Raw genomic sequence first — 27,655 nt, 5'->3', positions numbered from 1 at the left:
TCTCTACTAAAAATATAAAAATTAGCCAGGCATGGGGGCGGGCAACTGTAATCTCAGCTACTCGAGAGGCTAAGGCACGAGAATCGCTTGAACCCGGGAGGTAGAGGTTGCAGTGAGCTGAGATCACCCCACTGCACTCGAGCCTGGGTGACAGAGCAAGACTCTGTCTCAAAAAAATAAATAAATAAATAACTATTTCAGATTTTATGGATCCATACTATAAAAATACAGTTCATTTGGTTGATCTATGGGCAGTTCTTACTTCTTTTCCTCAACCAGTGTTATCTAAAAATAGGTTCTTCCTTTTTCATTCTTTGCACCCCAAGATTTTGCCCGTAGTGTTCTACATCAGACACCAGACATTGGTGAGTCACATATGCATAGGCACTTGTTACCCTTCCATCCAGGGCTTTACTTTAATGAGATGCTCCTATCATAGCAAATTATAAATGATCTCTCCTGCTTCTCTCTTGCCCTCTCCTTACCCTTCCTCTCATCACATGGACATAAGAATTCTGTACTTTGCATAAATGAGTCATGATGGTTCTATTAATACATTTGAAGGGACATATGCCAACATTGCTTTAAGGAGGGATCAGTTTGCCCCATTATCGGTTGTAGTTTTCTTTAAAGCTTTGTCCCTGACAATAAAGAAATCCCGCAAGGCAACTCAAATCCTATCTCATACCCATGAATCCCAAACACTTAAACCCACACTTTCAATTTCCTCTCTGAGTTCCTGTGAGGCTTAAAATCAGAATAATACATACGTGTGTCTTTAACTGTTGCCTTTTCATTTATATTTATTTGGTCTGCCTAACAAGACCCATAAGCTTTGAGAACAGGAACCATGATTTAGATCAAATGAGATCATGAATATGTAAGCAAACAAAACGTATTATGCTAATTTAAAATTTTGTTAGTTTTATGATTTCATATCTCACGTGATATGATTTTTCACGAGTCCATATCTCACATTCATATCTAATACTAAAATATATAGCAGATGCTCAGTAAATACAAATTGATCAATTCATGCTTTTTGAAACCTTCAATTGGTACCTAGCAGAGTTGAAATTGAATCAAATATCTTTCATATATGCTAACAGATAACAGTTATTCCAATAGTATAAAGAGAAAATATTAACAAACTCACTCATAGAAAATATGGTGCTGTGCAGATATGATCATGAGATTTAACAACATGAAAGCTGAAAAAGGAAAAAAAAATGCACGGTACCCTTTTAAGGTGAAGTCATTTTTGAAAAGAGAGGCCTACTCTGATTTAGTAATTCAAAGCCTGAATCCATGAATAGAACTTATCAGTGAATAGAAAATCCATCGTTATATTAGGGGACAAGGTTCACAGCAAATGTCTCCAGAATGACTGTAGCCTACTACCAAACACAAACTTTAGTGGAAATCAAGTGACTCAGTAAGTTAGCCTAGTCCATTCTAAAACAGGTGATGTCAACATGGTACATGACAAACAGCTAGGAATGGTTTAAAAATGTAATACATATCTAGTAGGAATAATTATAGGCTAGGAGTTCTGAAAAAGAAAAGAAAGGAAAAAGAAAAAGAATCAGTAAGGTTGACTATGTGCATTAACCTTAAACTAATGTAATGTTAATAAAATTCTTAATGAAAAGGCATAAAGTTGAGTAGGCTTTCCTCTTTAATATACTTAGAAGTTATAATATCTGGAAAAAAAAAACATGAGATTAAAATGTTTCCAGTCTTCCCATTGCTCTAGAACAGGGCAAGTTTTCTTGAGTTGTAACCACTGATTAGTGGAATGTGAAAAATGGAAATCATTGTTAATAATTTATGTGGATAACCCTGAAGAAATAGGCTTTAATCTCAGGGAGACTCTTAAAACTTTTCTTTCTGGCAACTGTCACTTTACTAGAAACACAGACATTAAATAAATCAACGCACCAATAAATATTAAATATTCATTAATTAATTACTTATACTGTAACTATTTATAAAAATGACCTTGGATTGGCTCCTGATAAAAAATAATGGCAACAAAATAAGTAAAAAGTGACCTATATTGAAGTGGGACATGTGGTTAAACCAGAAAAACTAAGCATAGTTAGAAAATGCTGAGGTTTCTGGCAGCCAAGTGAGTGAATAAATCATATCAGTTTGTCAGGATTAGCAGTGTTACATAGCTATTAAACATTTTGGCAAAAGAAGAAAAAATCAAATTATTTGGTGCTATAAAGTGGGTTATTCTGGTGGTACAGGAGGAGTTTCTCATGTCCTTTTATCTAAAGGCATATATTCATAAGACTCAGGTAGATATTTATATTTGCTGGATATGAACATATAGGCTGTGTTCTAATTTTATAACTCATCTTTTCCTGTTTTCCGCTTTCCAACTTTAAGAGAGGATGGATCAGAAACCAGAATAATATTTACAAGTCAATCAGTCTCAAATAGTCTAGCCTTTGGCTGTGGGTAAATTATCCCCAGCAAGTAACTATGTCTGGTCACTTCCATTTCAGATCTGTTGGAAGGCATAAATGTTTTCTTTAGGTAAATGGATTTCTAATACAGGGTCTTCACATTCCATAGGTCTGACCAGATCTGCTTGACAAGACTGTGGCTGATAATATGTGGCAAAGGCAACACTGCCCAATGCTAGCCAGAAATGGAGAAAACAAACAAGAAAGGTGAGCTAGTGTGTCATCGTCGTGGCAGCACACTCAAAGACAAGGACAAGAGTAAGTGTTCATACTTATTTTAAAAGAATTCCCAATGAGCTATCTAAATTACTTGTTTTGCTGGATGTTACTTGACCAAAGATTGCATAAACGAGCTGTCACAATTGGGACCTGATGATATTTGTTGTAACAAGATTTAGCCTGTAGAGGGTTATGAAATCTGGAACTATTCTAGAAATTATACGGCCGGGTGTGGTGGCTCATGCCTGTAATCTCAGCACTTTGGGAGACCAAGGAGGGCAGATGACGAGGTCAGGAGATCGAGACCATCCTGGCTAACACAGTGAAACCCCATCTCTACTAAAAATACAAAAAATTAGCCAGGCGTGGTGGCATGCACCTGTGGTCCCAGCTACTTGAGAGGCTGAGGCGGGAAAATGGCGTGAACCCGGGAGGCAGAGCTTGCAGTGAGCCAAGATCGCGCCACTGCACTCCAGCCTGGGCAACAGGGCAAGACATGATCTCAACAAAAAAAAAAAAAAAAAAAAAAAAAAAAAAAAAAGAAAGAAAGAAATTATATTTGGCTCCTCGAGTAATTTCATGAGACTCTTATATGAGCCAGACTTGGTGTTAAATGATAGGGTGGGTTCTGGAATGTGGCCGGGGCACTAGCATGAAAAGGATCTTTATTCCAATGAAAGCTACTACACTAGGCACATATGGAGGAGTAGCAACAGCAAAACCCCCCAGGCACCTCCCTCACTCTATGATAAATTAAAAAGAGGCAATCTAAATGCAGAAGTTGCCACAGCCTGTGCCAGGAAGTTGATGTTGTAAATTCTACCTTAATTATTAACAACAGGCATGGCAATATTAGCAATAAGAGTAGCTGACGTTCACTGAGCACTTTTTGTGTACCAGCTATTATGCTAGGCCTTCTACATAGATTATATCATTTAATTCTCACCTCAAATGAAAGAAGGAGGTACTACTTTTATCCCTATTTGTGATACACAGCACTGACAGCTTTAATGTCATACCCCTTCATTTATCCACACCCCTTACTGTGTGACTTTGCAGATCCTCTCATTAAAAATGCAGAGTTACAGGTGGCTCATACCTGTAATTCCCAACACTTTGGGAAGCCAAGGCAGGCAGATCGCTTAAGCTCACGAGTCCAAGACCAGCCTGGACAACATGCCAAAGCCCCATCTCTACAAAAAAATACAAAAATTAGCCAAGCATCATGGCACACACCTGTAGTCCCAGCTACTCAAGGCTAAAGTGGGCAGATGGCTTGAGCCTGAGCCTGGGAGGCAGAGGCTGCAGTGAGCCGAGATCGCACCACTGCACTCCAGCCTGGGTGACAGAGCCAGACCTTGTCAAAAAAAAAAAAAAAATGCAGACCCTATTTCCCTAGTCTATAAATCTGGACTGGCCTTGTGACTTGCTTTGGCCAACAAAATGCAGATATTACATTATGCCTGTCCTGAGCCTAGGTCTCAGGAGACCTCACATGTTTCTACTTGCTCACTTGAACTTCTGCCATCACCATGAGAACATGCACAGGCTAGCCGGCTGAAGGAAGCAAGACACATGAAGCAGAGCCGAGTCATTCCAATCACCTCTGCCAAAGCCAACCTTGATCAGCCAAGCCCCAGAAATTCAAGCCAGCCTGGCCAAAATCAGCAGAGCTGCATGGGGGCCCACGACTGACTCCAGATGCATCAGCAGTAACTGCTTATTGTCAAATGCCAGTGAGCCTTTGTGATTGATTGTTACACAGCATTACCAAAGCAACAGAAACTCTTGCATCATTTATAACAGGAAAACAAGCTCAAAGAAGTTAACGGATTTGCCCATGTTGGTAAGAGCAGAGCTGGGCTATGAGCTTTCAATGCAACTTTGCAGAAAATCAGTTGTAATTTCTATATTAGGTCAATATTTTCTAAATATATTAAAAAGCCCTTTAAAAACCAAATTATCATGGTTTGCCTTAATTTGGACAGATCTTCAGCAAAGTTTCTCTGGAAAGTGATCTTGATAATAATAACCAACACCACTTACTAGACAAACAGAAACAGGGGCATTTAGTAGCCAAAGAGAATATCCTTTCTTTCACAATTTGTGATGAAGGGACCATTGTCTTTATCTGTACAGTGGCTTTACTGAGAACAACCCTTGTGAGCAGCTGAATTTGTAAGGAACGAAAAACTCCTCAGTATAAGGGCAATGCTATAATGCATGACACTGACTTTCATGTGACTTCTGCCATCAACGTTACAGTTACATCTTATTTACTCAACCACTGAGAGAAACAGTGAGCGAGGGAATTGGAGAACTTAAAGAATATTAATGGCAGTACATCAATTCAATTATCTTAGCTCACCAATGAGGTGAACTTCTAGTGTATTGAGGTTGCAAGTTCAAACTCCGCCACTGCAATTGGACCCACATGGGTATTTAAGTCTTCGACAGCAGATGTAGCAGTATGGGGTGGGAGGAGAATTCTTTTCTTAGGATAAGAATTACTACTGGAATTGCTCAGGCAGAGAGCAGCTCAGAAAAAAATGGAAGATATTTTAGGTCATCCATGGCATTACTTGGGGACATGAACAATGTCTTTAAAGAGAAATAGAATAGCTGCTAGAGTGCAGGAGAAATTAGTGAATTGTTCTACATAGGGAGTCAAGTTTTAGTTCTTCACTTAATAAAGTCTGAGTCTGAAGTGTAATAGATTTGCTCTGCTTTAACTAGATTAACCTTCTGCATATAGAATGTTTTAATATATGATAGGAGATCAGTGACTTTAGCTTTGATCTGAGGGCTGACAAAGACTCTCTCCTTGACCAAAGTTTAGTCAGGCTCCTCTGAGCCCTCTTCTCAAGTACGTCTTGCCCGTACCCTCCTCCCAGCCTCCCACCCCCATCCTGTCCTCGTCAAGCCTGTCTAGTCCAGTTGTAGCAAGAATCCTGCGAAGTCACTTTAGAAAGAATCCCCATCCTGATCACCTTGGCCTGCTTCCACAAGAATCCTGTCAAGTTGGTTTAGCAAGAATTTCCCTGCTCTTGATGTCTCCTCTTCATCATTTTCCATCCACTGACCCCCTCGTTCTCCTCACTGGCTATAAATCTCCAGCTATCTTTGCTGTATTTAGAGTTGGGCCTAATCTTTCTCCCCTGTTGCAATAGACTTGGCACCTCTTGAAATAGTCCTGAATAGTCTTCATTACTATTTTAACAAGTGTCAAAATAATTATATGCTTTAGCAGGGTTTACTCCATAACAAAAATGCAGAAAATTTGAGAGAGCAGCAAAAAAAATATCTACTGGCAGAGATGAGATACATGAATAAAGATAAGTAGTTCGGGGACATAGTGTCTACAATGAAACAAACGAAGACATGGTTTATACAGAAGAACTTAGCCCAGCCAAAATGTTCACATGGGAACTTCAGCTTTACTGAATTTTCTAGAAACTAGAGTTAAAGCAACAAGGCCTTTTTTCCCATCAACACAATAGAAAAAAATTTCTTTGATGTATATATTCACATTTCTGCCTTAGTAGAGAATGGTAAACATTTTTTTTAAACTTTGATAATAAATCTTACAGAGTCTTTGGGTTACCACTGCAAACATCAAGGATCACTCCTTAGAATGATGTATGTACAAAATATGAGAAATTGAGCTCAGTGTGTAGACTGAGCCAAAGATATACCTGCAAAGTTGTTCTTAGATTAAATCAATAGTAGCTTGCTTCTTATCGTTTCCATCTTTCTCCTGAGAATTATATGAATACAAAAATGTGATGTCAACTGGTTGGATTTGAATTCGGTTTCCACTATATTTATATTTAAAATTTTGAAATACTGGAAGCCAAACCTATTCCAACTGTTTCCTACCTCTGAAATGTTAAAAAATATGGAAGTGTGCCTTTTTAGGATCTTAATATTAGAATAATTTGCTAACAAGGGCAATTATAAGACAAGCCACTAAGAAGGTCCTGGTCTCCTCATATTCATAAAACTGGCAAAGATTCAAGTGTCTTCAGAGAGAAGCAAGGGAATGGAACACTGGTTTCCATGTAGATTGTCTGGGCTTGAACCCCACCTAAGCCATTTTCAAGCTATGTGACTCCAAAGAATTTACTTCAACTCTCTGAGCCTGTTTCCTCATCTGGAAAATGAGGGCACTAACAGCAGTAACAGGGTCATTGTGAAGATAAGTGAGTTCACACACTGAAAGCACTTAGAAGAATACCAGACAGCTAGTTAAACCTCAGTGAAAGCTAACTGCTACTGTTATTATCATCACCACATTTCAAAACCAGTATGTCCTGACCATCACAGTCACAACTAGGCCCATAGTGACAATCCCTTCATTCCCTGGCCTTCGTTAGAACCTTCACCTGCCCTCCATGGACATGAGTATCTATCTGGGGCACTTACTTATACATTACAGATATAAGTAATAATAATAATAATCAAACAAGGCCAGGCGTGGTAGCTCACGTCTATAATCCCAGCACCTTGGGAGGCCGAGGCAGGGAGATCACTTAAAGTCAGGAGTTCAAGACCAGCTTGGCCAACATGAGGAAACCCCATCTCTACCAAAAAAAAAAATACAAAAATTAGTTGGGCGTGGTGGTGCACACCTGTAATTCCAGCTACTCATGAGGCTGAGGCACAAGAATGGCTTGAACCCAGGAGGCAGAGGTTGCAATGAGCCAAGATCATGCCACTGCACTTCAGCCTGGGTGATGGAGCAAGACTCTGTCTCAAAAAAAAAAAAAAAAAAAAAAAAAAGAAAAAGACAAGAGTATTAAAAAATAAAAATAAATAAAAGAAAAAATTAGCAAGTGATAACTTTAGACATCCTTCTTGAACACAACTAATCCTCTCTCCTGCCATTCAGGTCATGAGTATATGGATCAGGGCTTGTCACAGTGGAACGAGAGCATCATCTCTATTTACGGTGATGATACATCATCAGTTCTCTAGGGAAGTCCCACCTCCATGTAACTTTCCACAAAAGTAATATTAAATGCTTAGCTAATGGAAGATGTTTTAAAATTATAAATAATCTTCATCTAAATAAGATAAAAAATTAAAGAAGTCCTCTGATAGACAAGGTTATGATTTTTAGTTCTGGAGAATGGGGGAAGAAAGGGAGGTAAGGAGGGAGAAAATGTTAATATAAAAGTCAGTGGAGGCCAGGGGTAGTGGCTCATGCCTGTAATCCCAACACAGGGAGGCAGAGGTGGCAGTGAGCTGAGATCATGCCACTGCACTCCAGCCTGGGCAACAGAGTGAGACCCTGTCTCAAACCAAAAAAAATGTGGCTCATATTCTAGTTCAGTTGGATAGTGCTACTTTGGACTGCAAAGACAAAGCAACACTTGCAGCCAATCCCACATGCGTTAAGGCTCTGTCCCACTAGCTGGAAGGCAAGGGATTGTACTATATGACCTCTTTTGGTGGCTTTCTGTTGAAGGACTCTCCTTTTCTGCATGCTATTCTTCTCATTTCTAATTAAATTTGCTAAATTCCCATGGTTATATGTGTGAATGAGTATGAGAGTGTTGGTGTATCGGTGTGTCCAAATGCACACTTGGATGTGGGAAGTCTTAATGAAACAGTAAGGTAGAATTATGTGTTTTCCCCAGTGAAAAAGAGGAGAACCCTGATAGGTAGGAAACCCCAATGTGAACTGCTGTCTCCTACTCACTCTCTAGAACAGAGGGTGCCAACCACAGGCAGATGGGCCAACTCTGTCATCAAGAGGTTCTCAAAACAGAGATACGGAGGAGAAGTGGGGCCGCAGTCTCTTAGTAAAACCTAAGTATCAGTTTTCAAAAGATAACTACATAGTTGGTGGGTGGGGAACGAAGCCTGGAGGTCCCAACGCAGGGTTTTTCACAGTCCATTTAAACCAATCTGAATCACAGAAATGTTCAATGATCTGAAAATTAAAGCAGTTACTTGCACTAATGTAACCAGTTTTGGTAAACAAAGTACTGCTACTCATGTCAACTGGCCTGGCCTGCTCTTGTGAGTCACCAGGGCTTTTTTCTTTTTTTCTTTCTTTTTTTTTTTTGGTGCTGTTTACAAACAAATGAATCATGAGAAGACCTTGCTGCTCAAAGTGTGGTCCATGACCAGCAGCAGCAGTCCCACCTGGAACCTTGTTAGGTAAATTCTTGGGTCCTACCCCAAACACAACTTTAAAAAAAAAAAAAAAAAAAAAAAGAACCTTGTTAAAATGCAATGAGAATCTGCATTTTAACAAGCAGATGCTCACATGATTTGTGTACACATGTAAATTTGAGACGGTACCTGAAGTTTAAGCTTCTGACTGTATTCATTTGCTTAACAAACTTTTTTGGTAAATAAACAATGGCAGCCTTCCATCTGAGTTAGGATCTCTGGAATTTGCCCCTTTGGGGATCTTTCTGCTTTTCTTTTTCTTTAGACTGTAGCTAATAATACTGAGTGTTTTTCAAGTAAATCAGTGGTTCCAGGTGGTTCTTGGATGGGAGCCCTGTAAAAAAAAAAGGCTATAAAAGGCCAGATACTTCTCTTATAAGTTTCCAACCTAAGTATTCCCTGAGGCAAACAGCTTCAGCACAAGGGAGGCAAATAATTTTATGTTAAAGAGATGAGTATCTGCCTAACTACCAAACTACCCCCATGTACATCAAAATAAGGGGGAAGATGCCAAAATTAACTTTATTTTAGAATGTCACACCCTGACACAAGGAAAAGGGACTTTCACACCAAAACTGAGAAAAACAAGTTTAATCCACATACTTTCCATATTAGTTAAAATTCTTCTAATGCCAAAAAATCTGCTATGATTTTTTAAATCTTTCATTATCCTTTAATTGTTTTTATAGCCTTCCCAGAGATTATAATATTACTACTGTGATTATCTGATAAGATCTCAATCTATTTACTCTGACCAAAGAGCAAAAGAAAACACACAATGAGAATATTGAGTATTTTGAAATAAGCCATTAATTCTTCAGTGGAATTATTTGCAAGGGAACTTTCAGGTTCAAACATAAAGTCTCATACTTAGACAGTAAAAACAAGTTAACATAGGTCAATTTGTTCCCAGACCAAACTGAGGGTCAGGCTGCTATTTCTCACCGCCCAATAACAAGATGCAAATGAACTGGGGAAGAAGAGAGTTTTATTTTCTGCCACTGGTTACAGGGAGAAAGCCTGGAAATTATTACCAGATCAACTCAAAGTTACAAAGTTTTCTAGAGCTCATATACCTTCTAAGCTGTATGTCTACGTGAAAGTGTGCATTCGTCGAAAGACATAAGTGATTAAGTTCTTTTAATCTATAACTAGGTCTGAGTCTTGAAGACCTTCTTCTGGAGCCTCAGTAAGTTTACTTAATCTAAATGGGTCTAGGTACTGTGGTGATTACCCTTATCTTGTCTCCTGCTAAATCGTAAAGGTTTGGGGAGTTCCTTTAGACCCCAATAAACTTGTTTGTGGAGGCCTGTGGAGTTTCTTCAGACCCCCAATAAAACTTGTTTAATCCTAAAAGGGTCCTGTTAAGAATTCATTCATTATCTTGTCATGCTTCAAGACCCAGGAAAAGCCTAGGCAAAACTCTTGGTGGGCTCTTTGTTACATTCCAGCCTTTGTGTATGGGCAGTGGCTCAATCAGCTTTTGATGTTTAACCTAGCTACTCAGTCCGTGCTGGGTCAGCTGTGATGGAGGCCTGTGTTAGTGAGACCTGGCCTGCCACAGATGTACTTAGATATGGTATTGCAAAGCAAACTTCAGTGCATAATACATAATCATGTATTATGTATCAATAATGACTATGTACTGATACATAATAGCAACCATTTGGTATTATTATGTATCACTACATGATACCAATCATTTGAACAATCATGACATTACAATGTCTTTGCCCGTAAATTCAGTGTTTATTGACCACCTGCATCCAAGCTGCTCATATATTTGTATCTTATTGACTACATGGATTGTTATTAATCATGCCTGGATCTTTTACTTCATGACATTTGTAAAATATAATTCATCAAAAATAAAATGCAGACAAAAAACCTGGCCAAATCCACGTTTCTAATTCAAAATACACCCTCTCAATAGTGAAAAAAACAAATAACCTGATTAAAAATAGGCAAAAGATCTGAATAGACATTTTTCCAAAGATGACACATAAACAGCAGGTTTATGAAAAGGTTTTCATCACTAATCATCAGGGAAATGCAAATCAAACCATAATGAAATAGCACTTCACTACCTGTTAGGATGGCTATGATCAAAAATTTAAGAGGTAAATGTTGGCAAAATATTCCTGGAAAAAAAGGGAACGCTCATATGCTGTTGGTAAGAATGTAAACTGGTACAGCCATTATGGAAAATAGCATGGAAAATCTTCAAAAAATTAAAAATAGGACTACCAATTCAATCCAGCCATCCCACTACCGGGTATATATCCAAAGTAAGTAAAATCAGTATATGGAAGAAAGATCTGCACCTTCATGTTCATTGCAGCATTACTCATAATAGCCAAGATATGAAATAAACCTAAATACCCTTCAATGGATGAATACATAAGGAAACTGCGATGTGTGTGTGTGTACCACACAATGGAATATTCAGCCATAAAAATGAAGAAATGAAGAAAATCTGCCTTTTGCAACAACAGAGATAAAGCCAGAGGATATTATGCTAAGTGAAATAAGCCAGGCACAGAAAGACAAATATTATATGATCTCACTTATATGTAGAATCTTTATAAAAGTTAAAATATAGAAGCAGAGAGTAGAACAGTAGTTGCCAGGGGCTGGGGACAGGGAAATGGGGAGATATTGATCAAAGGGTACAAACTTCTAGTTCTAAGATGAATAAGTTTTGGGGATCTAAAATATGGCATGGTGACTATATAGTTACTAATAATGTATTGTATAATTGAATTTGCTAAGACAGTAAATCTTGTGTCCTCACCACCCCCCCCCACACACACACACACAATGGTAAATAAGTGTGACAACAAATGTGTTCATTTGATTGTGGCAACCATTTCACAATGTATGTCAAATCATCATCTTGTATACTTTGTTTGTGTTTGTTTTGAGACAGAGTTTCACTCTGTCACCTTGGCTGAAGGGCAGTGGCACGATCTCGGCTCACTGCAACCTCCGCCTCCGGGGTTCAAGCGATTCTCCTGCCTCAGCCTCCCAAATAGCTGGGATTACAGGTGCCTGCCACCACGCCCAGATAATTTTTGTATTTTTTTTAGTAGAGATGGGGTTTTACCATGTTGGCCAGGCTGGCCTCAAACTCCTGACCTCAAGTGATCTGCCCAGCTTAGCCTCTCAAAGTGCTAGGATTACAGGTGTGAGCCACTGCTCCTGGCCGTATACTTCGAATGTATACAATTGTTATTAGTCAAATGCATCTCAACAAAGCTGAAAGAAAAAAAAAATACACCCTTTCCTCCAATGCAGTTGAAACAGATGAAGAACACAGTGATGTGTCCCTCTTTAAATTCAAGACCTCGAATCTTACCTACATCTGGACATGCCTGCCTTCAAGCAGCTATACTACATTCCCTCAGTTTATTCACTCTCCCACTCCCCTGGACAACTACACACCTCTCTCCTCTAACCTTCAATACCTGCTAACTCATCCTCACTCTCATTTGATGACCTTTCTTCCTATTTCACTTAGAAGTTGAAAGAATCTGAAGACAATACCCACAAGCCACTACCACCTGGAAGGCTGACGTTAGCCTGCTGAATATACCCTTGTCAGATCTGGCTAAATTGCCATTATTTTTTGCTAGCTGGGGAGTACCACTTACCATTTCCTTCTTATCTTCCTGGAAGTGCACATCTACAAACATCTTTCCAACAACATAAGGGAGGGCACTTTCAATAAAGTTTACACATTTGTCCCATTGAGGCAGCAAAGTTGTGGTCCCCTGGATTACCTGTGGGAGATAATTGATCCAGATTAAACTTCATTTGGATAAAACCCATGGCTGAAAACAATTCAAACAACCTGAAGAAAACAGTCTACAAAACATACACACCCTAACCCATATATATGCATCAGATAGTAGAGGCAAAGGTAAAATAGCTGAAGAAAAAAAATTCTGCTTGTCCCCATTATATTTCAAACTACATGAAAATGTTTTAGGCTGGGTGCAGTGGCTCACATCTGTAATGCCAGCACTTTAAGAAGCCCAGGTGAGCAGATCACCTGAGGTCAGGAGTTCGAGACCAGCCTGGCCAACATGGTGAAACCCTGTGCTTACTAAAAATACAAAAATTAGCCAGGCACGGTGGCGCATGCCTGTAATCCCAGCTACTCGGGAGGCTGAGGTGGGAGAATTGTGTGAACCCAGGAAGCGGAGGTTGCAGTGAGCTGAGATCGGGCCACTGCACTCCAGCCTGGGCAATAGAGTGAGACTCCGTATCAAAACAAAAAAAAAATGAAGAAGAAGAAAAGAAAGTGTTTTAACAGTTAAAATAATATATTTATCCTTTCTTCCCAATTTTCCCCATTAAACAAAGCATCTGGACAATGGTATCACTTTTCCGTAGTCAGCAGGGACATGAGAGGATGCTATCCAAGTGTCCAGATAATATTTAATATCTACTGACAACTAAAGTTCCACTAAGAAGGTCTAGAATCAGTGGGTGATCAAAGTTCCTGCCCAGCGAGGGTTTCCTTGCTCCGAGTAGCACACTCAACAAGGCAGACCAGAAGAACATGGCCCACCATGAACAACACAGGGAGCATATTTACATTGTGTCACAGCAAAAAACACACGGATAAACAAGCAAAATACAGATGTAAACGCTTTGCCCATCTGTCCCAATTATACCAGTACAAGAAAACATCTACAAACAAGTAAGAAGTTTCCCAAGCAGGACCTGGAAGGGTCAGAGGTTTACTCTTGGGAATAAAAGCAGAGAAATAAATATAGTGTAAGTTGCCCTTGGAAGGTGGGGGTGCAGGCAGGGAGGAAGGGAGGCCCTGAGAATGGTGGCCAGAAGTGTCCTTTGCACAATGTTAGACCCAGGTTGTTTTGAGGAATGGGATTAAGGTTTAATTTCATCTATTCTTCCTCTGATTTCTGGTAACCTCTCTCAGAGGTAAGGGATGAATCTATTTTTAAAACCTCTAGAGAAAGAGATCCTACAACCTTCTTCGGCAATTCAATATTATATTTAGCACTTCGTGCTCAAGAAACATCCCCTCATACCTAACCTTAAATGTTCACACACTGCTTCTTACACCTCTCTCATTCTCTTCACAGTAGGGGTGGAGAGCAGCTGGGCATCATCTTTTATGTGATTCATAGCAGTTAAAAATACACACACACACACACACACACACACACACACACACACACACACACACACACACAATCTACTTGTTTTGAATCTTAATCCATCAATATGACCTAAATATATATATATATAGTTGTTTTATGCTGTTCTCTGTAAAAAGACTTTTTTTTTTTTTGAGATGGAGTCTTGCTCTGTTGCCCAGGCTGGAGTGTAGTGGTGCCATCATCTCAGTTCACTGTAGCCTCCGCCTCCCGGATTCAAGCGATTCTCCTGCCTCAGCCGCCTGAGTAGCTGGGACCACAGGCGCGTGCCACCATGCCCGGCTAAATTTTGTATTTTTCGTACAGACGAGGTTTCACCACGTTGGCCAGGCTGGTGTCAAACTCCTGACCTCAATTTGCCTGCCTTGGCCTCCCACAGTGCTGGGATTACAGGCGTGAGCCACTGCACCCAGCCCTAAAGTAACTTTATATGCTAGTGACTTTATAGGGTCAAAGCATATCCAAAATAATTGCACTACTCTTCCAGAGTAATGGCCCACTAAGAATTTCTATACTTACTAGTTCCTCTAATAACTAAAATGCCTCTTGAATGAAATCATAGCTTATAAGATTCACCATTCACTTAACTTTAAATTGATAGAAAAATAAAAACTGTTTCAAAGACACAAAATCCTTACGGCCTCTAGTGGTAGGAGAATTAGTCAGACATAAGCTTCAATAACAAAGATGAGAGTAACACGGTATAAACTGGGAGGTGAGCAAGGGTGGGAGAGAAGCAAATATTAAAGAACCAGGTGAGGCCCGGCACAGTGGCTCGTGCCTTTAATCCCAGCACTTTGGGAAGCCGAGGTGAGAGGATCACTTGAGCTCTGGAGTTCAAGACAAGCCTGGGCAACATGGCAAGACCCCATCTCTAATAAAAATAAAGAGCCAGGTGAGCAGGTGGAGGAAAACCATCTCAGACAGTTGAGCAAGGTCTCAGAGAAAACTAAATTGAAGCCTCTTGGACCTACCAGAGGATAGATTCAAAGATGGAAGGTATAGGCAAAGTTTAAGACAAAATTCCATTTCCAAATTGAAAATGAAGTTGTACCATCTAATAACTATCATGCACATTTTAAATATTCGGAATACTGAAAATAAAAGAGAGTTACAAATATATCACAAAGAAATGTTAAAACTATAATTACAGTGACCCAGTTAACAACTCTGGGGGAAAATGGGAATACACTGATAAGACGGGGAAGTTTGAAAACAATGTGTGGCCTCAAGTATTTCTCTACATATACTTTATATAACCCATCAAAGTAAAGCTTGAGTGTACCTTACCATATGTAATTTATACCTAAATAAAAATAAATAAGGCACACACACACAAAAAAAACAATAGAGCTTGGGCTACAAACTCCCCCTGTCTCATCCCTAAAGATGATTTTTACTGGATCAGTTAATATATGGACTATTCCAGCATGTAAAGTTATCCAGCGATGTAACACTGCAATCTTCTTAAACTTACCCTTGAGAATTCCAGCCATCTATACTGAAAGCGCCTGCTAAGGTTTGGAATTCTGGAATAAACCATTCTCCACACCAAATAGTTGGCAATGGTCCTGTTAACAGAGAGAGATGCTCATTTATTGTATTTTAGGTCAATATCTGATGCTCTGCAGAACACCTTGAGAAAAACAGTTGGCAAAGCTCCACCGAGGGACCTCTTACTCATACAAAAATGCAGAACTTTCACTTGAGAAATGACATAAGATGATACAATGTCAATAAGCACAACCAAAATTGGCTTGCTTTTCACCACCTAACAGAGATAGATGAAGGAAAGATTCCAGCCCCAGCCCTCAGAGTGAACATTTTGCTTTCACTCTCAGGGTATAAAGTCCACTGTTACACAGCCTTTCATGTCTGGAAATTGTAAGTACCTTCAAATTACAGCAGATCCTCGAATAACATCATTTCATTCAACAACCTTTTGTAATACAGTTGATAAGGAAAAAACCAATTCTGGGCCAGGGTCACTGTCTGTGTAGAGTTTGCACATTCTCCCCAAGTCTGCACAGGTTTTCTCTGGGTACTGTGGTTTCCTCCCACATTCCAAAGATGTGCCTGCTAGGTTAATCGGCGTCTACACATTCCCAGCGTGAGCGAGCATGGTGAGCTACTGCACCCTGCGACAGGATGGTGTCCTAGCCAGGGCTGGATCCCGCCTGGTGCCCTGCCTAGATAGGCTCCAGCACCTGCAACCCTGAACTAGAATAATTGGGTTAATAATTATCTTACTGTCCCCTTCCTGTGTCCATGAGTTCTCATTGTTCAATTCCCACCTATGAGTGAGAACATGCGCTGTTTGGTTTTTTGTTCTTGCGATAGTTTGCTGAGAATGATGGTTTCCAGCTTCATCCATGTCCCTACAAAGGACATGAACTCATCATTTTTTATGGCTGCATAGAGGGAGTGGGGAGGGATAGCATTAGGAGATATACCTAATGTAAATGACGAGTTGAGTTAATGGGTGCAGCACACCAACATGGCACATGTATACATATGTAACAAACCTGCACGTTGTACACATGTACCCTAGAACTTAAAGTATAATAAAAAAAAAATGAAAACAAGGATAAAAAAAGAATATGTCTACAAAAACATTGAATGGGTTCCAAAGATAAAAAAAAATAATTATCTTACTTGCTTTTATTCATCTTTCTTAAGTGTATGCATAGCTCACATGTATTCAATGTTCAATATTAGAAGTGTTTTGGTCTTTATTTAGAAGTTTGGTGATGTTTTTGTGAGCAGGAATATGCCATGGGAACTTAACTCTTGTTTACATCAATTGGCCTGTGGTAAAATTGATTTTATTATCTGTCATTTTGCTTAAAGTCACAGTTTCCAAGAACCTATCGATGATGTTAAGTGAGGACTTACTGGATTAGGTGACTTGATACAATGCCTATGTATTCTTTGCCTTTGGAAACTAACAGCAAAACACTGGCTAATACCAATTATCTAATTTTGCACCCTCATTCTATACTTACTAAATATGTGAGTTTGGACAAGTCACTTAAGGTCTGTGATTTTATCTTTATTTGTCATACAATGAGGATGATCCCTACCTTACAGGGTTGTTGCAGGGTTCAAATAAATAACAAAATGCTTGACAAATAGTAAATTCCTAGGGTTTTGTCTTTCACTTCCAAATGTATGAACAACCTCATAAGCTCATGTAATGCCTATAATACATATCTTTAAAAATCTGTTAAATTTTAAGGGTTGCCTTTTTCTATAAGCAAAAGATGACCTGACCTTAGAAGAATGTGTGATCTGAGTTAATTTCTAACTCAACAGTGATGATGGATTTTTAAATGATCCATTCCCCTCCCAGCTGTGCCATTACCATGGTGACTAATAACACGCATTCCTGAAATGGCTTTCTGGTCAGCCAATCACATGAGAGCAGTATGACATGATGATGCTAAAAGCCCATCAAGAACAATCTACACTCTCATTTGTATGACATTCTGACACAGTGGACATGCGCTCCTACTAGTAAAATATTTTTCAGCATACACGCCCAATACATGGATGTTTAATTTCTATAGAGATATACTAATAGACTAATATATTAGGAATATTTTTAACAAATACAAAAACAGAAATTTTAAAAGATGAGGTAAAATGAAATTAAGAATCTTCAAAAGTCATTAATCCTTCAAACACCATTGGGTTAATTCTTCAAGACATGGTGTCCATATAGGATTTGGTTAATACAACAATGACAATGAATATAAATCCACATTTCTTAGAGTCTTCTTGACTATTTCAAAAATTTATGACATGTCTTTGTCAGATTGCCATTGTCCTTGTTCTTGTTAGACCACCATTGTATTTCTCTTGTCATCTGGCTAACCAACATGGCGTACCAGCCTGGGAGAAGGGTCACTTCTGCCAATTTCTAGCTGTTCTCTTGTGCTTACATCATCAATCATCATTTCAATTCCTGTTTCTCTGCAAGAATTTTTAAGCCACTTATCTACATTGTAAGTAGTAAACTAGATAATAAAATTCATAAATCCACAGCTATATGTAAACCGCTCAAGATTTTTTTTTTTTTGAAGATAGTCTCGCTCTGTCGCCCAGGCTGGAGTGCAATGGCGCGATCTCCACTCACTGCAAACTCTGCCTCCTAGGTTCAAGCAATTCTCCTGCCTCAGCCTCCGGAGTAGCTGGGATTACACAGGCCCGCCACCACGACTGGCTAATTTCTATATTTTTAGTAGAGATGGGGTTTCACCATGTTGGTCAGGCTGGTCTCAAACTCCTGACCTCAGGTGATCCTCCCACCTCAGCCTCCCAAAGTGCTGGGATTACAGGCGTGAGCCACCGTACTGGCTGAGATTATTTTTAATATATTGAATGAAAACAAGCCAGTGAGGGTGACGGTGCGCCTCTCACATGTTCCATACAGATCAAATCAAATGAAGGGTCCATAGCCATCAATATAGAACTCAATAAAGTACAATTATTTTTCTTTATAAAGTTTTTTTATTTCAATAGCTTTTGGGGATGCAAGTGGTTTTTGGTTATATGGATAAATTGTATAGTGGTGAAGTCTGAGATGTTAGTGCACCCATCACCCAAGTAACGTACACTGGATCCGATCTGTAGTTTTTCTTATCCCTCATCCCCTTCCTACCCTCCCTGCTTCTGAGTCTCCAAAGTCCATTATACTACTCTGTATAAAGCCTAATTATTTTTAAATTTAAATAAAGATACAGAAGTTCTAAAATGTTCTTCTCAGACCCAGTGGATCTTGTTAGGGTATGTGCAATCCCCTAAGATACCACTGCGCTAATCAACAAAGTCCAGCCCTTGCCCCATCTCTGTTGAGGCCACTAAGTGGATTGGGGTCATTCCTTTGGCTCTTTTGCATTCACATCTCCACTCCTTAACAGGACAAGAAGTGCTCACTGAGCACTTATTGTTGGCCAAGTATTGTGCCAGGTGCCATGAGGAATGTAAAGAAGTAAGAACCCAGCACCTACAGTTAGAGAACTCAAAGTCCAGCTGGGAACACAGGACTTCAGATTTCAGCTTGTTCATGTAATTGGGTTGTTTAATTGAAGGGACACACTGTAAGTATATAAGGGATCTTTCTTTCATTCACTCAATCAACACATCCTGAGCACCCACGTGTATACCAACAGTTCTCTGTGCTGGGGAGATGGATAGTCCCTGATTTCCTGAAGCTTTTAGCTGAGCAGGAGAGATGAGGCAAGTGCATAAATAATGATTTGGTAGACCCTAGCACCCAAAAGTGTGTGCCAGACACTTCACTGTAAGGATACTACATCTCAAACTGAGGGCTGAGAGTAGGCTTCATGAGAGGAGCATGCCGAAAGGTTAAAAGGCTTTGGTGTTGCAAACAGGAACGTGATCTCTGGACAGGCTACATAATGGTAGAATCGGCTGATGTGTTGGAGAGGATGGTGAACAGGATCATCACTCAAGGAAGGGGGCAGAAAGGCCAGCCACACTGGGAAGATGCAGACAGCGACCAGGTCATGGTGTCTAGCACATTAATGGGCCGATATTGGTCCTAGTGCAAGGACTTTATGTTCTTTGTCTCTAAAATACCTCTTACCAGGCATGTGAACCATGCTGGATCCATAGGTGGAGACTAGAAGGAGGTCAACAGCCAGCAGATGTCCTTTCATCAGTTCAAAAGATATTCCCTCAAAGGGGTGGTGATGAGCCAGAATAACTGGGGAAGTTGTTAGGGGGCCCAATGGTGGTGGTGGAAGATGCAGCATCGCAAAGTATACTGGGGTTTGAGAAGCAGGGGCCCTTCCGCCTCCCCTGAGATCATCCCATTTAGGCATCTCACATTAATTATGATCCTCACAGTGCTGCTGTAAGAGAGATGTTATTATACCCATTTTACATATGAGGAAACTTCAGGCTTAGAACCATTAAGTAAACTCACTGTCACATATTCGGTGAGTTTCAAACTAGTAGAATCACCTGGGGAAGTTGTTAAAAGTCCACATGCCTGGGCCACCCCAGGCCAATTAAGTCACAATCTCTAAAGTGGGACCCAACATAAATATTGCTTATAAATCTCCTCAGCTAAGTCCAATGTGAGGCTAAGTCGAAGAACCACTGTAATAAGCAATGGAGGCCAGACCAGACCCAGGTGTGTCTAACTCTAAAGCCTGCATGCTTTTCCCTATGCCAGATAGTGATGAATTAAAGCCTCTATTTTTTTTTGGTTGTTGTTTTTTGGTTTTTTTTTTGAGACAGAGTTTCACTCACTCCTGTCACCCAGGCTGGAGTGTAATGGCACAATCTCAGCTCACTGCAGCCTCGATCTCCTAGGCTCAAGGTAACCTCCTGCCTCAGCCTCCCAAGTAGCTGGGACTATAGGCATGCGCCACTGTGCTCAGCACATTTTTTTTGTATTTTTGGTAGAGACAGGGTTTCACGATTTTGCCAAGCTGGTCTCAAACTCCCGGACTCAAGCGATCCGCCCAACTCGGCCTCCCAAGTTTCTGGGATTGCAGGCGTGAGCCACCACGCCTGGCCAAAGCCTCTAATTTAGCTAAGATTTCCTGGCCAGTCACAGAGACCCCAAAACACTCCAACAAAGATGCTTCACAGAAATCTATGGGCACAAAAAGAATTATGAGGACTTCCTGGACAAGGCATTACAAAGGTGACAGCATAACAACCAGACTCTGCAAGCTGGAAGCTGTAATGCTGAGAAGTTCACACAGCGAGACAATGGCACTGATGAGTTTCTTCAGTGTGTTATAAATACACTGACAGAATGCTATGGAGCACAGTTTTGGAGTGCTAATATTACCACACCAGGAACAGATATAACCATAATGACTGAATCACTGTCACCTAACGCTCAGATATATCAAAAAGCAAAAATCAGACTCAGCAACAGTCCTTGAAAATAACACATAATACCCTTTTTTTCCCAAAAAAAACACATTTTCAGCCATATGGTAATTTCCCCAAGTGGCAATAAATAAAATAGAGAAAGGCAAAGCATCTCAGAAGAGAACCCACCACAAAGAGAGCAACATGAAATCATTTCCTAAAGCCTCTGACTTGGAAGATTTTTTTAATTTTTAGATTTGGGATGCTCAATTGGTAATTATAATGCAAATATTCCAAAATCTGAATAATTCCAAAATCAGAAACACTTCCAATCCCAAGTATTTTGGATAAGGGATACTCAACTTACAGTGGCAGCTTACATTTGTATTACATTTAAGAGATCATAAAATACCTTCTTTGATATTTATAACAGTGCTGTGAGGTGATTATTATTATTATCCTTAGTTTCAGATGAAGAAAACAAAGGTAAGAGGTCAAGGTACTTCCAAGAATGTGTCAAACCTAGGACTAACATCTGGGTTTTCAGATTCCAGAGCCTGCATTTGCTCGTCTTGGTCATACTATCTGAAGTGAGCCACAGAGGCTCTTCTTAAAGGTTCTCAAAGCCAGAGATCTTCCTACAGGCTGCCTAGAGGCATATGTAAGGCAGCGATTCTGAAAGTGTGTCCCTGAGCCAGCAGCTTCAGCATCATCTGAGAACTTGTTAGAAAATTCCTAGGCCTTACCCCCAGACCTGCTGAATCAGAATCTGTGGGGTGGGGGGCCAGCAGACTGTATTTTAGCAAGCCCTCCAGGGGATTCTGATGCGTGTCAGGTTTGAAAACAGCTGGTCTAGGAAAACTCCATCTCCGCATCGTTCTGCACACACAGCTCAACTAGGACTTCCTAAAGCCCACATCAGTGCTTCTTAAACTTGAATGTATATATGAGTCCCCTGGGGATCTTATTCAATTTCAGCCTCTGATTCACTAGGTCTGGGGCAGAGCCTGAGAGTCTGCATTTCTGACAAACTCCCCAGTAATGTCTCTGCTGCTCATCTGTAGGCCATTCTTTGACTAGCAAGACCCTAGATCACTCTCAGAAGAGCTGGCCCCCAGGAGAGGTCCACATAACAGCACATTTTCCAGGTCATCCTTTGGGAACATGCAACAAGAATCATCTTAATGTACATCGTACTTGCTTTATATGAAAATAAAACTAAAGACAGGAATACTTACAGGGTCCTTGACAAAACTCCAAGGGTTTGCTCTAGGCCAGTCTGCTAAAAAACAAAACAACAACAACAACAAAAGAAAACAGTCCTGGTGCAGATGATCTCCATGGGGCCAGCCCTGGCCTGGAAGAGGAAACCACGTCAACTTCTCCTGATGCCAACTTCCTTGGCCTCTCCTCCTCCCACTCTTACTCCTCAGATAAAAGTAGATAGGAAGTGTCTGAGGCAGCCTCAAGTCAGGAGTGAGGAGGAGAATTGAGGGGGACAGAAAGGGAGAGAAGTCTATAGTGCCCCTCACCCAGTGATGTGCTACTAAATGTTACCAACTGCCTTGTCAAGAAAAAAAATGATTTGTTACATTTGCCAATTTCCATGGTGTCAAAATCCCCCATAGTTGAATTGAAACTATCAACATGAGATCACTGAACATGTAGTTAGGAAGAGACGCACATAACATGAGGGATCATCACTACCTCCTTACCCCACGCCCCTTTCCACCTCAAACACCAGCTCTTGTTCCCCACAGGCAGCCTCCAGCTCATTCCTCCAAGGGTCCCTCCCTGGGAATCTACCCCCTTGGACTGCAAGGGCCGGTGTGGTTTGGCACCACCACCACTGGAGGATCTCATTGCTCTAATTCTGTACCATGCACCACCTACCAAAGAGTCAGTGCCACTGTCCCCACAGCCACTCAGTCAGAGAAAGAGGCCTAATCCCCTAGACTGGCAGTGGGAGTAATATAGGAAGGGAGAAGCAGCAATTGAGAAATGAGCAGCTGAAAAAAAAAACAAACAAACAATCCCATCAAAAAGTGGGCAAAAGACATGAATAGACAATTCTCAAAAGAAGATATACAAATGGCCAACAAACATATAAAAAATGCTCAACATCACTAATTATCAGGGAAGTGCTAAACCACAATGAGATACCGCCTCACTCCTGCGAGAATGGCCATAATCAAAAATCAAAAAAATAACAGATGCTGGCATGGATGCGGTGAAAAGGGAACACTTTCACACTACTGGTGGGAATGTAAACTAGTACAACCACTATGGAAAACAGTATGGAAATTCCTTAAAGAACCAAATAGAACTACCATTTGATCCAGCAATACCACTACTGGGTATATACCCAGAGGAAAAGAAGTCATTATACAAAAAAGATACTAGCTCATGCATGTTTATAGCAGCACAATTTGCAATTGCAAAAATATGGAACCAACATAAATGCCCATCAACCAACAAATGGATAAAGAAAATGTGGTATATATACACCACGGAATACTACTCAGTCATAAACAGGAAGGAAATAATGGCATTCGCAGCAGCCTGGATAGAGCTGAAGATGATTATTCTAAGTGAAGTAACTCAGGAATGGAAAAACATATATCGTATGTTCTCACTTACAAGAAGGAGGTAAGCTATGAGAATGCAAAGGCATAAGAATGATATAATGGACTTTGGGGACTCAGGGGGAGGGTGGGAGAGGGTGAGCAATAAAAGACTACACAATGGGTACAATGTACACTGCTCAGGTGATGGGTACACCAAAATCTCAGAAATCACCACTAAAGAATTTTTCCATGCAACCAAACACCACCTGTTCCCCCAAAATTATTGAAATAAAAATAAAAATTAAAAAATAAGAAATGAACAGCTGACACCAACACAGGATGGCTTTGAACTCCTGAAAATTGCAGGAAAATTGCCAAAGCTAGCAATATCTAACTAGCTGAGGGTACAATATGCTAGCATCTCCAAAATGAGCAGTGAAACATCTGAAAAGTATCTCTTTTCACACCGAGACATTTATGGAAAAAAAGAGACAAGACATAGAAATGAGGGTGACCCCATTTAGAATCTCAGCTGTTTCCTCTTAGAGGTGTGATCTTGGCCAAGTCACTTAACCTCAGCTTCCTCATCTATCAAGTGGGAACAACATATAGAATTGTTGTAAAGATCAAAGACGGTAACCATAATGGTGGTTAACTTCACCATTACCTGTATATGATTTCTATAGGCAGATTCTTGAAACAGAGGCACAGCAGAGATGCCCAATGTGAGAAGGCTTGGCTGGCTTTTTCTTCAATGGTGCCTCCAGGGGAAAGGTAGGAGGTGGGGGGATCCTCAGAACATTCATCTGATGCCTTTCCTCTACATATCCTGAGCCCAAGCTGGCCTCTCAGCTGTCTAGCCCCCTACCTTGCAGGCAACGCCCAAGTTCACACTGGTTCCACCACTGAAGATGCTTACCATCCCCTTTTCTCTATTCTTCCCTACCTAGAAAATTCCTCTTTATCCTTTGGGGTTCCGTTCATATGTCACCTCCTTGTGGTGGTGATGGGGTATCTGGTTAACTTCTAGAATTTTTAAAGTGCCTACTACATGAGAAGCACTGTGCTAGATCACAACACTTAAAAAAGCAATCACAAGAGAGCCTGCCAGAAGCAACCTAAGTGTCCATCAACAGATAAACGGATTTAAAAAAAATGTGGTACATATACACAACGGAGTACTATTCAGCCATAAAAAAAGAATGAGATCCTGTCATTTCCAGAAACATGAGTGGAATTGGAGATCATAATGTTAAGTGAAATAACCAGGCACACAAAGACAAACTTCACATATTCTCACTTATCTGTGGGAGCTAACAATTAAAATAATTGAATTCATAGAGATAGAGAATAGAAGGGTAGTTACTGGAGGGTGGGAAGGATAGCAGAGGGGAAGGAGGGAAGGAGGGAAGGAGGGATGGTTAATGGGTACAAAAAAAATAGAAAGAATGAATAAAACCTAGAAGTTGCTAGTACAACAGGTAACTATAGTCAAAAATAGTGTAATTGTACATTTTTAAATAAATAAAACAGTATAATTGGATTGTTTGTAACACAAAGGACAAATGCTTGAGGGGATAGATACCCCATTTGCCTTGATGTGATTATTAGGCATTGCATTCCTGTATCAAAATATGTCCTGTACCCACAAAAATTAAAAATTAAAAAAAAGAGTGCCTGCCATCAGGTGCTCACAGTGTCACAGACGTAGGGAGCAGGGAAGTATTTGCATTGAGAGAAAAGCGGTCATCTCAAGAAAATGGGACATGCTCTTGATAAAGGCATGTCTAGGGAAACTCCAACTCCTTTTCCTTCTGGGCATATAGCTAAACTATATTTCCCAGTCTCCCCTACAGCTAGATGAGTCACAAGACTGAGTTTTGGCTTATGGAATATGGGTAGAAATGACATACCCCACTTCTAGACCTTCCCACCAAAACCTATACAATCCTCCACCCTCTCTGTGTCTCCATCCTCCAGCTGAATAGAGAGGATGCCAAACATCCAAGGGAGGGCAGAGCCATAAAATGAAAGGAGTCTGGGTTCCTGAGGCACTATTTAGAAGAAAGCTCTCTTACAGGGACACCCATGTTCAGACTGTTCCACGAGCAGAGGGTACAATTTAGCCAATGAGTGTTTACAGGTGCTGATTATAGCAACTGGCATATCTTGACCAATATGGCCATTATGGGAACCCAAGACTTTTCCTCAGGTAGCCTTGTAATGCTACATGAGTGGTGATCAAACACGATCGTCAATGGAAAAACATCACCATAGTCTGCAAATAAAATGTTGTCAGACTTCTCATGATGTGTACGTTGTCTTGAAATCTCACAAGAATATGCAGAATACAAGTTGCTTTTTATAAACTGGTGGTTGAGGGATAAACCGTGTGAAAGAGATTTGGGTTTTGGCTTTATTTTTATTTTTATTTATTTATTTTTTAAGACAGAGTCTCGCTATGTCACCCAGGCTGGAGTGCAGTGGTGCGACCTTGGCTCACTGCAACCTCCACCTCCTGGGTTCAAGCAATTCTCCTGCCTCAGCCTCCCAAGTCGCTGAGATTACAGGTGCCAGCCACCACGCCCAGCTAAATTTTGTATTTTTTTTTTTTTAGTAGAGATGGGGTTTCACCATGTCGGCCAGGTTGGTCTTGAACTCCTGGCCTCAAGTGATCTGCCCACCTCAGCCTCCCAAAGTGCTGGGATTACAGGTGTGAGCCACAGCTCCTGGCCAGTTTTTGTCTTTATTTTTAAATGAAGTTGTATATGTACATAACGTCTAAGGTGATTTTTCCATCTATGTCTTTTCTACTGTTGTTCACTATGTTTACATTTGTCCAAGTTATTGTTTTGACAAGAATCAGAGTAAAATCTCCCTCCCATTGTGCTCTTTTCCATTGTTATGAAAGGTCCTGAAATTACCAAGTAAAATCATCACGATAGAGATGCTTTTTCTAATATAGTAAACCAAATCCCAATCTATCCCGATTGTAAATTAGGCTTTTTTGGAAGTAAAATTAATCAGTGTTCAGAAGTACCTACTCTTTTAACACAGATTCTAGAAGAAACTGACTCACGAGGTGAAGGATGAATCTAAAGCAGGCCAAACTCCACCTCTCAATGGAAATTACCACCAAAGTTTAAAATGTGCTCTGTAACTCAATGGCATATGAGTAGAAAATCGTTTGGGTCATATTTTATAGTATTTGAGAGCTAGGAAGTACTTACAAAGAAATTTTCTAATACAGTGATCCCCTTCCGCTCCCCTAAGAAAAGTTAATCATAAGATTATCCTGAGGTACTTGTTTAAAATAAAGATTACTTGGCCTCCCCTCCAGCTCTACTGTATCAGACTCAATGGAGGAGGGCCTTGGAATCTGCATTTTTAACAAGCACTCGAGGTGATGCTGCTGACATTCCTGGTCCATGGAGCAAGGCTCTACCCCGCAATATAATTATGTACCTCTAGATTCAATTTTCATTTAGAAAATTTTCGAAGAATCCTGGCTTATCTCTAAATGATAGAATTTTAAGTAAATTAATTGTTTCTTCTCTCCTTTTTCTGTATGTTTTCCTCAATGAACACAGATTACTTTTATCATCAGAAAGTATCTTAAAAAGAGCAGCAGCTCCTCTCAGGTGTCATAAGTGTTTCCATAGGGGATAAATGCTACATTTTATTCCTAGGACTGTTGTGCCTTTTTTAAAAAACATAACTTCTGGCAACATAGCCTTGTCTGAGTCCAAATAAGAAAATATGATTTTAATCATGGCCCAGCAATTAACTCAGTAAAGTGTTTTGTAAACTTGTTGATTCATTTCGTAAGCTCTGTGATTCATTTTCTGTAGTCAAAGCTGAATGCCTTAATGAACCTGTAAAATTCTCTTTCCTGGAAAATTTGAAGATTTTTCTTTGTAGCAATAAACTAGCAAAGCAACAAATTCTAAAACATTCTTTAAAATAAGAAAAACCTGGCAGTTCCTAAAGTTGTTTTATCAGTGCAATTTTTCTACCACTCTCAAAGTGGTCTTGTGTCTTTTCAATACAGTTACTTTAGTTTATTGCCAGAAAGTGACTTAGTGGTTAAAAAGGAACCAGAAAAAAAAAAAAGCAGCAAAAGATTGAGAATGAACTGGGGTAAAAAAGATGTTCACAC

The 27,655-nt window shown here is 40.1% G+C and overlaps 1 protein-coding gene across 2 annotated transcripts in view; it reads right to left on the bottom strand.

Annotated features, from left to right (window-relative positions):
* PHEX (phosphate regulating endopeptidase homolog X-linked) overlaps nt 1–27,655 on the bottom strand; it is a 220,776-nt gene that overhangs the window by 125,663 nt on the left and 67,458 nt on the right. For both annotated transcript variants that reach the window (XM_030806771.1, XM_003261145.4), the window contains exons 10-11: nt 15,549–15,642; nt 12,533–12,661 (exon numbers count right to left, since the gene is read on the bottom strand). In XM_030806771.1, the coding sequence (XP_030662631.1) occupies nt 12,533–12,661; nt 15,549–15,642 (223 nt within the window). The remainder of the gene's footprint in view (nt 1–12,532; nt 12,662–15,548; nt 15,643–27,655) is intronic.

This window comes from Nomascus leucogenys, chromosome X (genome assembly GCF_006542625.1).
Source record: "Nomascus leucogenys isolate Asia chromosome X, Asia_NLE_v1, whole genome shotgun sequence".
Classification (NCBI taxonomy): Eukaryota; Metazoa; Chordata; class Mammalia; order Primates; family Hylobatidae; genus Nomascus; species Nomascus leucogenys.
Note: the sequence above shows the minus strand (reverse complement) of the source record. Positions and strands in the feature narration are given on the sequence as shown.